The 18,654-nt window shown below is 41.4% G+C and overlaps 1 protein-coding gene across 1 annotated transcript in view; it reads left to right on the top strand.

Moving 5' to 3' along the window:
* STK32C (serine/threonine kinase 32C) overlaps positions 1–18,654 on the top strand; it is an 86,682-nt gene that overhangs the window by 51,099 nt on the left and 16,929 nt on the right. Inside the window, exon 2 of the mRNA XM_031957066.1 lies at positions 14,985–15,136. Within this exon, the coding sequence (XP_031812926.1) occupies positions 15,018–15,136 (119 nt within the window). The 5' untranslated portion in view covers positions 14,985–15,017. The remainder of the gene's footprint in view (positions 1–14,984; positions 15,137–18,654) is intronic.

Below are 18,654 nucleotides of genomic sequence, written 5' to 3'. Positions count from 1 at the left end.
AGGTGACAGGTTCAGATCTGTGCTTAAGGAAAATCATTTTGATTGCAAAGTGGAGAATGGATGGCATTGGAGAGAGACTTGTGGCAGGAGAACGTCCAGAATGCTCCAGTTTCAAAAGACATGGGGCTGTGACCCCGGCAAAAGCCAAGGTCTCCTCTTCACCTTCTCACTCCCTTCCTTCCCCTTTTTGGGAATTTGTTTTACTGGGTCAAGTCATTTTCAGAGATCATAGAATAGTGAGTCTAAAGTGAAGCAAAGGGAGGTGGGAACAGATCAAGGGGAGGCCATGGCCCCTATTCAGAGCTCCAGGCGCCAGGACACTTTTTAAAGGCAGGATTCAGGAGAAATCTATAATTTCTCTTTTCTTTTCCTCTCCCAAGTCCAGAAGGCTTCTTTAACACACAACTAGGATTAAGGGAAAGCAGGCTAAGCAACTAACTACCCAAGGAACAACATGTAGGAAGATGCTGAGGCAGCAGTGAGAGGGATTTTTCAACAGGGCTTTATGCAAATGCACATTTTTAAAAGCCAGGAAAACCCTAAATGCCCTGGAGTGATCTCCTTTGGTACTGGAGCTGTCCAAAGTCTCCAGGAGGCAGCGGCACATCAGGATCTGATTCCCAAATGTTGGGTGTCAGCCACATAAAGACACGCTCTGGGCCATCTGTGCCCTCATCCCGGCTTTCATTGACAAAGTTTTGATTTGGGAAACTTCCGTTTAGCAGCCAAGAAGTGTTTGCATTTCAGACGGCAGAGAAGCAATGGCATCTCCAGAGAATGCTGCTTCTTTTCCCTTTTTTCACTTAAAACAAAACTTGCTGAGATCCCTTCTTTTCAGCTCACTCATAATTGCTCATTGTATCCCCGCTCTTCCTCCTCCCAGAACCATTTCTGTAACAAAGAATAAAATGTTTAGCAAAATACCCCAGTATAATGGAAGTCCAATGACTCTGTCCTAGTTATTATTCTTGTTATCTGCCTTCTCTCTCCAAGAGTACCAATGACATCATGAGGGTCAAAGGGGGACATCTTGACTCGCATGTGAATTGTAGTTGAGAGGGACAGAGCCACAATTATCAGCTTCCTTCTCTTCTCCAGTCACTGAAGCCCAGTGGCAAGAAAAGGTCAAGACAACTGGCAATGGCCCAGGATGCACAGGGTCATCTCGATCTTTATAACTTAAGGTCTTCCCCAGGTCCCAGTTCAATGTCCAATGGTTGGTAAGATTGAGAGAGAAGATGGCTCAATCTACCATCCCAAAGAGAGCAGTCTCAAAGTTTCAGGGCAGGACAGAAAGCAATGATTATTTACACTCACGCTAAGCTATCAAAATCTAAACAGTGAATCTTAAGAGACTTGGGTCGGGGCTATTCATTGAAAACCCAAGTGATTTGAGTTTTAAGGTGGAGTCAAGTAGCCTACCTGTAAGCCAACCTACCTGTAAGCCATAAAATGAGTAAATAAGTAACATGAAGCTCCGCCCTACCTCTGTCCTAGAAATCTCCCCTCTTCTACTTTCTCTTTTTTAGGATTTTTAAAATAAAACTTTGAATACCAAATTTTTTTTCCTCTCTCTCTGATCTGATCTTAGAGTACTTTCATCTAACAACCTGTCAATGATTCTAAAGTCTTCTGACCTTACAATAGCCTTACAAACATTACTGACTGTTGGTCAGTGATAATCAAGTTTCTGAGACAATAGTGAATAAACCACACCTCAAACCTACCTGTAAGCCATAAAATGAGTAAATAAGTAACATGAAGCTCCGCCCTACCTCTGTCCTAGAAATCTTCCCTCTTCTACTTTCTCTTTTTTAGGATTTTTAAAATAAAACTTTGAATACCAAATTTTTTTTCCTCTCTCTCTGATCTGATCTTAGAGTACTTTCATCTAACAACCTGTCAATGATTCTAAAGTCTTCTGACCTTACAATAGCCTTACAAACATTACTGACTGTTGGTCTGTGATAATCAAGTTTCTGAGACAATAGTGAATAAACCACACCTCAAACCTACCTGTAAGCCATAAAATGAGTAAATAAGTAACATGAAGCTCCGCCCTACCTCTGTCCTAGAAATCTATCTCCTTTCTCTTGGTTCTTTGCTAAACTCTTTTGGAACTTAGCCAGCCGGCTTCAACTGGTATTACAATTAAAACAAACTTTACCCCCTGACTTGGAGATAGATTCAAACTGCAGATTCTTTTGAGACACCTTGTGACACTGGTCTGTGACTCCAACCTTTTGGAGTCCCTTCTGAACTCCGACAAGTTCATCCTGTTCACTTCAGTTTCCGCATCTGTAAAACGAACTGGAAAAGGAAATGGCAACCACTCCAGTGGCTTTGCCAAGAAAATCTCAAATGGAGGCGCAGAGTCAAACATGACTGAGACAACAGCCACCTCTGTTTATTCCATTTTGTAGGAGTTTTTGATTTCGTAGTATTTGTTCATTGTTTCTTTATTCAACTTCATTCTATTTCTGGAACACAGTTTGCTTAGCCATTCTCCTGTTGATGAGCATCTACTGTATTTCTTGTTCTTCTACATAACAAAAAAGTTCTACAATAAATAGTTTGATGTATATGGAAGTGTAAGCAACATATAGAGTTGTATTTCCACATAGAGACAAAGATGCCAGATGACCAAGGTAGTTGTATAAAACAAGATATTGATCCATTGAACTGATAAACTGATAAAAATCACTTCAAAACAATAAGTGCATGAAAAGGAATTGCAAGTTTTAAGTGTGCATATTTAATGAGTTAATTAATATTAACCTCTCCCCAAAAGGGAAGTTTTCCACCATTTTTGAGCATGGCTTATATGATGAGGAAGGGGGAACATCTAAAGGAGGAATATACAATGGGAGGACCAAGAAGTCCCTTCTTATGTAAGTGCAGATCCACCCAGGGACCGCCCTGGGTGGGTCACTCATTTCTTACAAGAACCATAAATAAACCAACTGACTTCATAAGCTCCTGAATTTCTTAGTAGCATATTTTTTTAACATAACCACTAATTCTGTTTTTTTATGTCCTGTTAAATTCCCAACAATAGAACTTGTAAAAAAAAAAAAAGCAGAAAGTCGTCATTGTATTTGTATAAATCCAATGCATACCAGAAAGGTTGTACCAATTCGTGTTTCCACCAACAATGCATCAGTGTCCCTATCTTTCCACCCCACCAACATTGATTTTTCCCATCTAATGCCATCTTTACTAGTTTGGCTTCCTCCACAGTTCTGTGTGTGTGTGTGTGTGCATGTTCTTTGAACTGACTCATCATGTTTTGTTTGTTTTTCCCCTTTACTCTGGAGCTCAGCTATTACTACAGGTGATGCTAAGAATTTTGGGCATTTGGCCAAATCCCAGATATAATCAACAGTGAATTTAACCCCCATGGTGTGTGGTTGGTTGGTGGTTGTCCTTTGTTCTGGAAGAGAACCAAAATGACATCACTGTGTTAGAGTCGAGTTACAATGTGACTGTGGCTGATTGGATTAATGTGAGCTTGGGATGCTCTCCCACAGATCAGACACAAATAGTCCCTACGAACATTTGGGGTGGCTGCTCCAAGAGCTAACAATATGATAAGAAGTAGGGGTTTCTATTATTGGGATGCTTTATTTATACCTCAGAGTTGTTTTGGTTACTTAAGCTATTAGAGAATTTAGCCTAGTGGATTAATGAATCCTGCCTGCTAGAAATGCTCTGGCTTTGTTACCACTGATGAATCAATTATCTCAGTCAGGGAAAAGCATGAGAATCCTCTGGTCCCACCTCTTTGCCCAGATTTCCCTCTGAACTTTTACCAAACCAGACCGCTCACCTTTCCCTGGATGTGACATCCCCTAGCTGGATATTTCTGCTTCAGCTAGCCTTGCTTTTTGAATTCCTACCCATATTTTTCAAGGTCTATCTCCAATGCTACTTTCTTTTTTAAATTTCTTTAAATTTTTTAATCGAAATCAATTTTATCTTCCCGAATATACTAAATATACTAAAAATATTCACCGTTGCAAAACCTTGTGCTGCAAATTTTTATCCTCTCCCCCTTCACCTCCCTCTCCTAGACAGCAAGCAATCCAATGTAGGTTAACCATGTGCAGTTTTTCTAAACATATTTCCATATTTGTCATGTTGCACAAGAAAAATCAGATCAAAAGGGAAAAAAAAAACTCAGAAAAGAAAAAAACAAGCAAACGAACAACAATAAAAGATGAAAATACTATGCTTTGATCCACCTTAAGTCTCCATAGCTTTCTCTCCCAATGTGGATGACTCTATCCCAAATTTATTGGAATTGGCTTGAATCACCTCATTGTTGAAAAGAGCCAAGTCCATCACAGCTGATCATCACATAATCTTATTGTTGCCATGTACAATGTTCTCTTGGTTCTGCTCACTTCTTTTTGGCATCAGTTCATGTTCATATTTCTAGGCTTTTATGAAATCAGCTTGTTTCTCATTTCTTATAGAACAGTGGTATTCCATTATAGTCATCTACCATAGCTTATTCAGTCATTCCCCAACTGATGGGGGCATCCATCGATTTCCAGTTTCTTGCTGCTACAAAAAGGGCTGCTGCGAACATTTTTTTGCACATATTGGTCCTTTTCCCTCTTCTACTTTCTCTTTTTTAGGATTTTTAAAATAAAACTTTGAATACCAAATTTTTTTTCCTCTCTCCCTAACTTCCCCCTCCCTAAGATGGTAAGCAATTTGATTTAGATTTTATGTATATTCATGCAATCATGTAAAACATATTTCTACATTAGTCACATCATGAAAGAAGAAATAGAACAAAAGGGGAAAAACCCCCACAAAAAAAGTCAAGTGAAAATAGTATGCTTCTATCTGCATTCTGACTCCATCAGTTCCTTCATTGGATGTAAAGAGTTGAGTCAATCATACTTGATCATCCTACAATGCTGCTGTTACTGTGTATAATATTCGCCTAGTTTTGCTTACTTCACTTTTCACCAATTCATGTAAGTTTTTCCAATTTTTTCTGAAATCTGCATACTCATCAGTTCTTATAGCACAATATTATTCGGTTACATTCACACACCACAACTTATTTAGCTATTTACCATTCGATGGGCATCCTCTCAATTTTCAATTCTTTGCCACCATAAAAAGGGCTGCTATAAATATTTTTGTACATGTAAGTTCTTATCCCCTTTTTTATGATCTCTTTAGCATACAGACCTAGCAGTGATATTGTTAGATCAAAGAGTTTGCAGTTTTATTGTCCTTTGGACCTAATTCCAAATTACTTGCAAGAATGGTTGGATCAGTTTGCAACTTTACTGATAGTGCATTAGTGTCCCAGTTTTCCCACATCCTCTCTTACTTTATTACTTTTCTTTTCTGTTGTATTAGCTAATCTGATAGGTATGGGTTGGTTGCTCAGAATTGTTTTAATTTGCATTTCTCCAATCAAAAGTGATGGAGAGCATTTTTTTTATGACTATAGATAGTTTTAATTTCTTTATTTGAAAACTGCTTGCTTGTATCCTTTGACCATTTATCAATATTCTTATTAATTTGTCAGGTCTGAATATATTTGAGAAATGAGGCCTTTATCAGAGACACTTGTAAAAATCGGTTCTCAGATTTCCTTATACTCTTGCTTGCATTGATTTTATTTGTGCAAAATGTTTTTAGTTTAATATAATCAAAATTATCCCATTTCATAATATTATCTCACTCTTGTTTGGTCATAAATTCTTCCCTTCTCCATAGACCTCACAAGTAAAGTATTCCTTACTCTCCTAATGTTTATGGTATAACCCTTTATGTTTAAGTCATGTATCCACTTTGGTTTTATCTTAGTATATGGTATAAGATGTTGGTTTATAACTAGTTTCTGCTGTACTGTTTTCCAATTTTCTGAGATTTTTTTTTTTTGTCAAATAGGGAGTTTTATCTTAGAAACTGGGATTTTGGAGTTTATCAAAGACTAGATTATTATGATCATTTATTACTGTGTGTACCTGAATTATTACACTGATCTACCATTCTATTTCTTAGCCTGTATCAAATAATTTTGATGATCAGCACTTTATAATATAGTTTGAAATCTTTTATGGGTAATCCACCTTCCTTTGCATTTTTCATTAATTCCAAGACTGCTACAGAGGGTGAGCCTCAGGGGGATGACATAACTTGGATTGTGACTGGACAATTTCCCTGGAGAGTGAGACCATGGAGTTGATTGATCTCTATTAGTGCTTTCTCTCTGTTTGCCCCAGGGATCAAATTTATGAATTCTTCAATTTCTCTGTATCCAACATACCCACTATGCAAGACCTCATCAGTATCATCAGCAAAGAGAGAGAGTTTTATTTCCTTATTGCTTAGTCTATTCCCTTCAATTTCTTTTTCTTCTTTTTTATTGGTAATATTGAATAATGGTGGTGACAATGGTCATCTTTGCTTCACGTCTGATCCTGTTGAGAAAGCTTCCAGTGTATCCCTATTATATGTAATGTTTGTGGATGGTTTTAAACAGATACTGCTTATCATTTTAAGGGAAGCTCCATTTATTTCTATGCTCTCTAGTGTTTTTTAATAGGAATGGGTGTTGTGTTTTGTCAAAAGATTTTTCTGCATCTATTGAGAGAACCCTAAGATTTGTGTTGGTTTTGTTTTTGATTTGGTGAATTAGTTTTCCTAATATTGACCCAGCCCTACATTCCTTAGCAATTCATCTGGTCCTAGAGATTTTTTCTTAGGGAGCTCATTGATGGCTTGTTCAATCTTTTTCTAAAATGGATTAAGTATTCTTTTCCTCTTCTGTTATTCTGGGCAATATATGCAAGATCATCTATCTCACTTTCTCCTTCAGAGCCCTGTGGGTCTAGTGGCAGGATCTAGATCAAGATGACTGGACATGGCCCCGGATGCAGTGGAAGATCTGGACCTTTTTAAGCTAAGGTCTTCAACAGGTCTCAGTTTGACTGAGGCCATACCCATTCAATGCTTAGGGTTGGTAGCCATTGAGGCAAAGAATGGCCTCTTTCAAGTAGCCAAAAAAAAAAAAGTCTAAATAAATAAATCTGGAAGAGGAAAACCCTCAGGGTTCCTGGCCCAAACAGAAATGATTGTTTATTTGGATTCATTCTGATTGAATCAAGTCTCAAGCAATGACCAATTGGGGGCCAATCAATGAGAGTCAGGGTGGTTTGGTTTTAAGGCAAGATCCTTAAGAAAGAAATCTTGTCAGAAAACCCCAAGATATCTGAGGAAGTTTCATCCATCCGAAAGAAAAAGAAAGTTTTTTTTAAGAGCATCTGCAGTTAAGGGTATGATAAGGGGAAAGAAGAGAGAAAGGGAGGAAGGAAGAGAGGAAGGGAAGAAGTTTCACAATTGGAACTGGTCCATAGTAGAGGAACTCTCCTCACAGAGATCGTTGTTTGTCTCTCAAGACATGGAACAGTTAAATGAATGAAAAAGATCACATAACCTAAGTTTGACTCAGAGGTAGGACTTGAAACCTACTATGATGGGACAACTAAATGGCACACTGGATAGAATATGAGCCCTGGAGTCAGGAGAACCCGAATCCTAATCAGAGTTTTAATCTACTTACTAGTTGTGTGACCCTAGTGTAGACAGATAGAGAGAGATTTATAGTAAATATTCATTCATTTCACTTAGATTGCCAGATTTATTGGCATACAATTGGACAAAATATCTTCTAATTATTGTTTGAATATACTCTTTATGGGTTGTGAATTCATTTTTTATTTTTGATATGAGTAATTTGTTTTCTTCGTTTAAAAAATCAAATTAATAATGGTTTATGTATTTTATTGTTTTTAATAGAAATAGCTTAGTTTTATTTCTTAATTCAATGGATTTCTCACTTTCAGTTTTAGTGATTTCTCCTTTGATTTTTAGGCTTTTTAATTTGGTGTTTAATTGGGGATTTCTAATTTATTCTTTTTCTAATTTTTTTAGTTACATGTTCAATACATTTATATACTCTTTTTCTATTTTATTGATATAAGCATTTAGAGATAGAAAATTTCCCCTAAATATTTCTTTGACTATATTTCATAAACTTTAGTATTTTTTCTCATGATTGTCATTCTCTTTCATGAAATTAACAATTGATTCTATAATTTATTGACTTACTCATTCTTTAGAATTAGATTATTTAAATTTCCAATTATTTTTTAAATTATCTTTCTGCTTGCTGCCTTTTATGGAATGTAATTTTTGTGATCATGTTCTGAAAAGTATGAATTTATTATTTCTGCCTTTCTCTATTGAGTGTGAGTTTTTATGCCCTAACATAAGGTGCTATGTACTGCTGAGAAAAGGGTATATTCCTTTTTTTCTGTCCTCATTTAATTTTCTCTAGAGGTCTATCATATCTAATTTTACTAAAATTTCATGCACTTCCTTAGCTTCTTTCTTGTTGATTTTTAGGTTACATTTATCAGTTCTTAAAAGGAAACAGTTTTATTGTTTATTTCCTCCTGTAAAAGTCACTTAACTTCTTTAGAAATTTGAATGCTATACTCTTTGATCCAATAGTATTTCTATTGGGCTTGTATCCTAAAGAGGTCATAAAAAAGGGGAAAAGACCCACATGTGCAAAAATGTTTATAGCAGCCCATTTTTTATTGGCAAGGAACTGGAAACTGAGTGGATGCCCGTCAGTTGGGGAATGGTTGAATAAATTGTGGTATATGAATATAATGAAATATTTTTGTTCTATAAGAAATGATTAGCAGGATGATTTCTGAAAGGCCTCGAGAGACCTACATGAACTGATGCTAAGAGAACATTGTGTACAGCAATAACAAGATTATGTGATGATCTGTGTTCATGGATCTGATGAGTTGGCTCTTTTCAATAATGAGATGATCCAGGCCAATTACAATAAGTCTTATTGTATGACTTATTATATCATTAGACTTATGATGAAGAGAGTCATCTGTATCCAGAAAGAGGACTATAGGGACTGAATGTGAATCACAATATAGTATTTTCACCATTTTTGTTATTGTTTGTTTGCCCTTTTTCTCATTTTTTCTCTTTTGATCTGATTTTTCTTGTGCAGCATGAAAAATATGGAACTATGTCTAGAAGAACTGCACATATTTAATATATATTGGATTAATTGCTGTCTAGGGGAGGGGATGTGGGAAAGAAGGGAGACAAATTTGAAACACAAGGTTTAGTTAGCAAGGGTGAATGTTGAAAACTATCTTTGCATGAATTTTGAAAATAAAAAGGTATTAAAAAAAGAGATTTGGATGCTATACTATTTGATGCATATAGATTTAGTATTGATATTACTTCATTGCCTATGGTGCCATTTAGCAAGATATAGTTTCCTTCCTTATCTAATTAGATGTTTAATTAGATCTCTTTTTCCCTTTTGCTTTGAGATAATGAGTGATATCCCTGCATTTTTTTTTTTACCTCAGCTGATGTCTCATAAAGTTATTAGCTTCCACTTGTCTAATTCAATTGTTTTCTTCAGTTAATTTTTTTCTCCTTTTCCATTTGTTCAATTCTGCTTTTTAAAATAATTATTTAATTTAAAACTTAAATAGAAAATGGAAAGAGAAAAAAATTGTAATGTACATAGTAGAACATAAGAGGGGATTCAAAATATAAAGCAACAAATTTCTATTTCGAGATAGCCTATATATCTTGGGCTGGAAAAACATCTCACCATTTCCTCTGTCACAAATTCATTTTGAGGTTTGATTTAAAGTTATTTCAAGGGAAATTAAAGAAATTTCAGGCAACTTCCTGCCTTTTCTCTGCCATCTTGGCCCTGCCTCCAATACCACTTTTTCAGGAACTCTGTCCCTTTCCCCCATGTGGAAGTCATTTTTCAGATTCTTCAATTCTTAGAGTGCTCTGTGTGAATTCACTCTATCTATCTATCTATCATCTATCTATCTATCCATCCATCCATCCATCTATCTATATCTATCTATCTATCTATCATCTATCTATCTATCCATCCCTCTATCATCTATATTTATATATTTATCTACCTATCATCCATCTATCTATCTATTTAAGCACATCACATATATTCCCACACTTGACTCTGGGCACTTTTAAGTTTGTCTTATTTGATTTATGGTTTTTTTTTTCTTTTTTAGTAGGTCTTTCTTTGAGACAGCCAGGTAGCACAGTGGTTAGAATAGGTGAGTACTTCCTGGAATAAGGAATACAAGTTCAAATCCGGTCACAGACACTAGCTGTGTGATCCTGGGCAAATCACTTAACTTCTCTCGGCCTTAGTCCTTTACTCCATAAAATGAGGGTAATAATAATACTCACCTTCCAGCGATGTTGTGAGGATAAAATGAAATAATATTTGGGATGCACATAGCAAACCCTAATTCACAATATATAAATCCTCACTATTATGGGGACTTATTCACCTACAGGTGAACTTATTAGCAGAGATCTTGCATTGTCTATATTGTTGTTATAAATGCCAGTTATGTCCCCTTTTTGCTATATATATGTATATATACACATACACACACACACACACACACACATATATATATATATATATATTTACTGAGGCAATTGGGGTTAAGTGACTTGCCCAAGGTCACACAGCTAGTTAAGTATCTGAGGCTGGATTTGAACTCAGGTCCTCCTGACTTCAGGGCTGGAGTTTATCTACAGGGCCACCTATCAGCCCTTGCCAAAAAAAAAAAATATATATATATATATATATATATATATATATATATATATATATATATTTTTTTTTTTTTTAAGTGTAGTTCAGGTAGAACCATCCTGGGCCACAGCTCTCTACAGCTGTTCTTCTTTTATGGAATATCCTGCCTACTATTTCACAGGTGAATCACTACATTTTCTAATTGACTAATAGCACTGCAATGTGAGCTTCTTGTAGACTTGCTGGCACACCTCTGGCACAATGCCAGTGGGAGACAAGATAATGGGGAGGATGGGGATCCTATTCTCACATTTTCTTTAGCTCAGTTTCTATATTTTGAATTTTTTTTTATCTTTGTAGCTTAGAGATTATGAGTGATTAGTGTGGTGATAACCATTACAAATATTGTTTCTGCATTTTCATGGCTCAACGTTATGGTGAAGACAATCGTGGGCAGTGATTTTGTGAGTGTTAATGATCTAGTTCATTATAATTTATTTTTGGATTTTCAAAATTATTTTGAAGCTTGCATTTGTAGAATAGAGATTTGTCATCTTAGTTTATGAAAAATAGACTCCTTGTGCATCGCCATAGCTACCATGTCATCTCTTGCTAGGTATTTGTTGCTGTTCGGTTGTGTTCTGCTCTGCCCCATTTGGGTTTGTTGTTTGTTTTTTCTCTTGGCAAAGATAGTGGAGTGTTTGCATTTCCTTTTGCAGCTCATTTTATAGATGAGGAAACTGAAGCGAACAGGGTGAAGTGATTTGCCCCAAATCTCGCAGCCAGAAGTGTCTGAAGGTCGATTCCCACTCAGGAAAATGAGTCAGCCTGACTCCTGGCCTGGTGCTCCGTGCACTGTGGCACCACCTAGCTGCCCTTGCTAGGTATTTCATAGGTGCTAAAATTTCCCAACTTGATATACAGTTTCTTTCATTTCCTTTCATAATCAGCGAATTAGTCTGGCCTGGCCTGTATTTCAGGCTATGGTGCAGAATTGCTTCAGTTCCTCCTCTGTGAAATGAATGTTAAGGAAAAAGGAGAAGGAAACAGCCCCAGGATCTTTGCCAAGAAAACCCCAAGTGGGGTCACAAAGAGTTAAATTCGACTAAACTATTGAACAACAATAAGTACCTAACAAGGATCACCTGCTCGCTAGGGTTTGGCACGAAGAATCTGCTATTTTTCATCAACTAAATTCCTATTCTCCCCTCCTGCTTCTACAAACAAATCCACACAATTTAGCCGTTTGTGGACACGCCTTTCTCACCATACTTTCCCCTTAGTTAATTTGGATGTTGCCCATAGAGGACCCTTTGATTCCTTGGATCTTAGCTATTTCATGGGATCCATCAGGGGCAAAGCACTTTCAGTCATGCTCGGGAAATAAAGTCTCCAGTTTTTGCTCCTGGAGTAATATCTGTTTGGATGGCATTTCTATCCATCTTTAACCTGCTTATCATTTGCACTGTCCACCATCAGTGCTTTTCCTTCTTTTTTATGAGGTAATTTTCATCTTTGTGTAGCTGCCTTAGGTCAACAGGTCCTGTGTTTCATTATTATTTTACAATTTTGTTGTTATTGTTTGTCCTTCGCTCTTGAACAACAGAAACAGGTTTTATTCAAATAGTTCCAAAGTTCATTTTTATTTACATTTATGTTTCCAGAGGTGTACATTAGTAGTGCAAGTTCCAGAGGTATGCATGAGGAGTGCAAGTTCTGGAGCTGTGCGTGAGGAGTATAAGTTCCGGAGGTGTGCATGAGGAGTACAAGTTTTGGAGCTGTGCATGAGAAGTGCAGACTCCGGAGGTGTGCATGAGGAGTGCAAGCTCTGAAGGTGTGCATAATGAGTGCAAGCTCCAGAGGTGTGCATGAGGAGAGCAAGCTCTGGAGGTGTGCATGAGGAGTGCACAAGTTGTAACAAATGTCAACCATGTTAAATGCAGCCTTCCTGTTGATCGTTGACTTCAGGATGCCAGCAACTCTCTTAACATGCAGGGCTACAAATTTTTCTTTGAGAACTTCTTGCTTGCTGTGTCTTGCCTAGAAGGAGCTAAGGTATTTTTGAGAGCAGCAGAATGCTAGAAACCCCCCCTGCTGGTGGACAGAAATCCTCACCATTCCCTGATCAAGCCTCTGGGACCCTCTGATCAGTACAAAGTATGAATGACTGACTGGCTAGCGCCTCCTCCTGTTGCTAGAGAAGAGGGAGAGATGGGAAGTCTTCTGAGAAGAGAAAACAGCTTGGGAGGGCATGGAGGCCGACATGAAGTTAATGAGCAAATAGGATCCGGGCACAGAAGTGTGGAGTGACTGCCATGAAAAATAATGGAGTGACCACCTCCATCAGAAGCAGCTGATGGAGCTCTAGAGAGGACCAGCTCTGCCGGACACAATGAGCAGACGAGGCACGGGGCTAGCACAGCCCTGCTCCCCTGGCTCTTCTTTCCCTTCTTCTACATCTGGAAAATGGAGATAATAATAGCGCCTGATTCCCAGGCTTGTTGTGAAGAAATGATATTTGCGTTTGAGGTGTTTGTGACAGGACTTAGCACGTAGTAGGCCCTTAAAAACAAACCTTGCTTTTCTTCTTTCCTTCCTACTTTGGAGAGACTTCTCATTGTGATGCAGCCAGCAAGTGTTGGAGCCAAGACCGCAGGGCTCCTTCCCGGCTGCAAGAAGAATCCTATGAGAACTGTCGTCTTCTCTTTTCCCCCCAATGATGCAGGTCCCTGGGAACACAGGCCGCCCTTGTGGTTCAATTAATTATTGCTTGATTGATTCAGGTCTCTGGACTCTTTCCTGCCCGGTGATTGTGCCATTCCTCCCTTTGCCTTTTACCTTTGTGAATCTTGTACCTTCCCCTCTCCGAGGCAGTCCCCGCTTCGGGCAGGTCTTTGTAGATGGGGCTCCCTGGAGCCAGGGTCCCCGAGGCTGAGCTCCATCTCCTCCCCGCAGAGGTAAGCCCTGCACTCAGCTCTTACCAGTCGAATCCCCTCTGAGTTTCAAGGCTCCCATTCTCCAGCTGCCAAAACATGGAGGGCTCCCGAATTGTCAATCATGAAGCCTGGGAAGCTAAGAGCGTGATTCCCAGCCCCCTTTCGGAGCCCCGAGTTCCTCAACAAATGTGAACAAACAGATGATTTGGTTTTTAATGGATGCAATTACAGTTCATAAAACACATTTATTTTGATTGCCCGAGGCTTCTGCGTTTGAGCATTTCCTTCGTTCTGGCTCCCTGTTTCGGAACTTCCGCACTCAGGAAATCAAGGAGCCTGGGAAACCCAGACTCGGGAAAATAGCTATCGAAATGGGCCTGTGCCAAGGCCTCATTTTGGCTGAGGGGTTTCTTGCTCCAGAGACCCTTCGCCGATCCCTCCCGAGAAGCACAGAATAGGCCCCCTTGGGCACTGACAGGCCCGGGAGCCGGCCACTGCCGGGGAGGGATGCCCTCTGCCATCCCTTGCCCACGAGGCAACGGCTGTGGTGATGTGGAAGTTCTAAGGATGCTGTTCTAGCCAGCCCAGGATGAGGCCCTTAGGCAGGCTGTGTCCATGTGCCCATCCTGCCCATCCTGTCCCATCAGGCTCAGGAAAGGGAAGACAAGCCAGGAGGGTGACACAGTGTGGGCCGACAGACACTGACTGGGATCCTGGGTCCCACTGCTCCTCGCATGTGGAGCTACAGGAGAGACGACGCAGGCTCTGGAGCCGGGGTCTGGGTTCAAATCCCACCCCGACGATGCTCATTACTTGTGTGACTGTACATCACCTTCCCGGGACTCACTTTTCATATTTGTACAATGAGTGGGTGGGACTTCCGAAGCCCGTCCAGCTCCAGACAGACCATCCCTTTTAAAGTGTTTCGGGCACCGCACAGCCCGGCGTGTCCCTGAAAGCTCACACGTGTGCTGAGTTTTTGTAAATTAGAATCGTTTTTTCTTGCAGAGATGTAAGATCGGCTCCGAGATGCTTTTTAAGGTGAAGTTTTTCATGGGAAGGTCTTTCTTGTAACTAAGGCCCTTTGACAAGCTCATAGTGATCTACATGAGAACAGGAAGGGGATGGCCCTTCTCACTGTCGGCAGGGCTGGGCTTAGGTAAAGCTGAGGCTCAGTGGGGCTAGTCTAGGGGCAGCCCCTGCTCAGTCACCTCCATTCCTGGGGCCGTAGTTTCCTCCTCCATCTATCCAAGGCGGGGTGGGGGGGAAGCCGGAGTCTGTGCTCCCGGAGTCTGTGCTCCCAGAGAGCCCTCTTCCTGTGAGCGCCTTGTCTGGGATTCTTTCCTCCATTCTCTCTGTGCCCCTAGGTGTGCATCGTCCAGAAGCGGGACACGGAGAAGATGTACGCCATGAAGTACATGAACAAGCAGCAGTGCGTGGAGAGGGATGAGGTCCGGAACGTGTTCCGGGAGCTGGAGATCCTGCAGGACATCGAGCATGTCTTCTTGGTGAATCTCTGGTGAATATCTGCGCGCAGCCGGAGTTTGCAAGGAGTGTTGGGTAGGGACGGTCCAGAGGGTTTTCTCTAGGGTCTGGGAGGAAAATGCACCTGTTAAGTCAGCCTCAGGGGTGGTGCTAACCAAACTTTCTCTTCGAAAAAATACCAAGAGCTTTTCATTTTTCAAAGTAAATGCAAAGATCATTTTTACCATTTACCTTTGCAAAACCCCGTGTTCCAAAATTTTCTCCCTCTTCCCCTAGACACCAAGTAATCCAATATATGTGTCAGCCATGTGCAGTTCTTCTAAACATATCGCCACATTGATCATGCTGCACAAAAAAATCGGATCCAAAGGGAAAGAAGGAGAAAGAAAAAAGCAAGCAAGCAAACAGCAGCCACAAAAGGCGAAAAGGCTTCGCTGTGCTCCGCTTTCGGTCCCGTAGCCCTCTGTCTGGGGGCAGACGGCTTTCGCCATCACAAGTCTATTGGCAATTAACCCAAACTTTTACTGCATTCATGGAGCTGGAAGAAGTCTAAGGGTCACTTAATCTCTCTCTCTCTCTCTCTCTCTCTCTCTCTCTCTCTCTCTCTCACACACACACACACACACACACACTCACACACACACACACACACACACACACACACACACTTCAATTAGCATCTGCTCCACTGGTCATCCCTTATAGTCATAGAGATGACTTCCCAGACTGAAATACTTCTCCCTGGCCGCTTCTCCAAGCTGTATGTAGACTTCCTCATTAGAATATTCCTCGAGAGCAGGGTCTATCTTGCTTTTTGTCTTTGTATTCCCCCATTCCTTCCCACAGAGCCATTAATTCATTGACATAGTCCATCCCACCTCATATAACAGATGGGGAACCAAGGCACAGAAAAGAACAGGAACTTCCTCAAAGTCATACAGTTAATTGAGGGCAGATTTGGGTTTTCAGAATGTTGCTGTGGAGCTGGAGAAGGGTGATTACATATCCTGTGAAAGGTGGGGTGAGCGCCTCCAAGCCGCTGGGGGCAGTGGGTGGGGGAGACCCGACTGGATGGGCTGCGTGGGCAAGAATGAGAAAACGGAGGATGACCAGTTGGCTCCAAACCGGAGTGGAGAGCAATGATCTCGGCAGGAAATAGGCAGGTAGGAAGCAGATGGACTTCAAGAGGAAAATGATGGATTAAACATGTGATGGGATCGAAACTTGGGGTGTTTAAGATGCCTGTGGGAACTTGGTCCTGTACTGCCGAGCTGCAGGTCAGAAGAGAGACCATGAATGGCCAGAGGAAGCTGGCAATCACCTACCTAGGAGTGATAATTAAACTCTTGGGAACCAAGGAGATCTCAAAGTGAGATAGTATAGAAAGGAAGTAGAGGAGGATGGGGTGGGGGGTCAATGGCCATGAATACGCAGCAAAAACAAATCTAAACAAAGGAGGGAGGACGAGAGAGTGAGTGATGAGAGGAAGAGAAGGCCAACAAGTTTCAAATGTCAAATAGAGATCATTCCACCAGAAGTATTAAGTGAAGTGCCCAAGAAGGAAGAAGCCAGAGAAAAGACGACTGGATTGAACAGTGAAGAGGTCGCCGGTGCTTTCTGGCCAGTTTCCACTGATGGGAGGACACGGATCCCCCACACAAGGGCTGAGCAGTGAGTGGGACGTGAGAAGTGCAGCCAATCAGGGTGGGCAGCTTGGGGAGGTGCTTGGCAGACTGACCCATCCTTGACTTTGACCAGCTTTACGGAGCTGCCTGCCCAGAGGGCTCGGTCCTACAACAAGTCTCTGGTATGATGAGCAAGGGAACTTGGGGATTGATGATCCCGGGGCTCCTCTGGGTTTTGTGACTAATTCTTTGACTGCCCAAGGCCAGACGTGTTTTCAGCGAGAAGGAAGGACTGCCCTGCTCCTGCAAAGGCACATCTAGTGCCATCTTCCTGCACATGACTCAGAAGATGCTCAGATACCATGTTGCTGGGTGATCAGTTGCGCTCATAGTTCATTATGGGGCATTAGTCACTTCTGACTCGAAGGCTTAGTAATGGGGATGCAGTGTGGGAGGAGGGTCCCTGTCAGGGTAAGCAGCCAGACCAGTCAACCCACTGGTTCTCAGCGTGGAGAAGGCACCTGACCTAGGAGTCTCACAAAGCTGAAAAGCAGTTTGTGGAAGGCCTGACACAGTGATGGAAGACTCGGCTTCCCTGGGCTGCACCGCGTCTGCCTCGAGCACTCACCCTATTGATTGGGCCCCACTCACTCTCCTGTGAGAGATTTGGTTACTGTGGTGGAGTTCACTGTGATATAATTGGGAAGAAATGGAGGCCCCTTTGGCCTGGCTGGAGCCCCCCGAAAGCTAAGTCCTAGCTGCTTTGAAATAAAGCTCAATGTAGCAAATGCCAGGTGAGGCGATGGAGGTGAGGAATCTCTTGGTCCTTCTCCATTATGCTCTTTCTCCATCACCTCATCCCGCTGTCTCAGGAGACACGGAGACCCCCCAGGGAGAGCCAGGGGACGCCCCCAGAGTTTGCTACATCACATCAAACCACCAGGTTCATTGAGCCGCCTTTCCCTAAAATAACCGTGGCTCAGGTCAAGACATCCCCTGTGGAATAAGAGAACCATTTATTCCAACAGTTATTTATGAAGCAGCTGGAGCAGGCGCTTGGAGAGCCCCAGAGGCTGGGGAGACTTCGGTTAGACAAAGGCGTCCCCTGCATCTCAAGAGTCCCCGGTCATGTTGACTCTGTCCTGCCGGTGATGGGGATGACCCTGGAAGAGAGCCTGAGGCCCATGACTGGGCAAAGGTGCCTCGCTCAACTCCAATCTGTGCAAACAAAGGCTCCGGCCTTTCTGTGCCCGATCTGCGGTTGAAGCTTCTAAGCTCCTATTGGTCTGGTCAGCCACAGTCAGACACACTCTGCTTCAACTTGAACTTGGAGATGGAGTCATTTTTTCTTTGAGGACAAAGGAGGACAGGCCCCTCGAATCCCTCCAAATGCCCCTGGCTCAGGTACAACCTGAGTGATTGATGGGGAGCAGGATGCTGCTCACCCACTGCTCCACGCCCAGTATTGTCAGAGTGACCGAAGCCTGACAGTGAGGACCCACAAGGGATTTCAGGCAGCTTTTGCCTATTTACAAATGTAATCAGTCTTTTAACTTTCATTTATCTCTCCATCTGTGTATTTTTTTGCTTGTTTATCCTTCCTTCCTCCCTCCCTCCCTCCCTCCCTCCTTTCCTTCTTTCCTTCCTTCCTTCCTTCCTTCCTTCCTTCCTTCCTTCCTTCCTCCCTCCCTCCCTCCCTCCCTCCCTCCCTCCCTCCCTCCCTTCCTTCCTTCCTTCCTTCCTCCCTCCCTCCCTCCCTCCCTCTCTCTTTCTTTCTCTTTCTTGCAATTAAGGTTAAGTGACTCACCCAGGATCACACAGCTAAATGATTTTTTTTTCAAATAAATATCTACCTTCTCTCCCTCCTAACTCTTCCTATCCTCCTGTTGAGAAAGCTAGGAAAACCAAGCTCCCCTTCAAATATGCA

This window comes from Sarcophilus harrisii, chromosome 2 (assembly GCF_902635505.1).
Source record: "Sarcophilus harrisii chromosome 2, mSarHar1.11, whole genome shotgun sequence".
NCBI lineage: Eukaryota > Metazoa > Chordata > Mammalia > Dasyuromorphia > Dasyuridae > Sarcophilus > Sarcophilus harrisii.
Note: the sequence above shows the minus strand (reverse complement) of the source record. Positions and strands in the feature narration are given on the sequence as shown.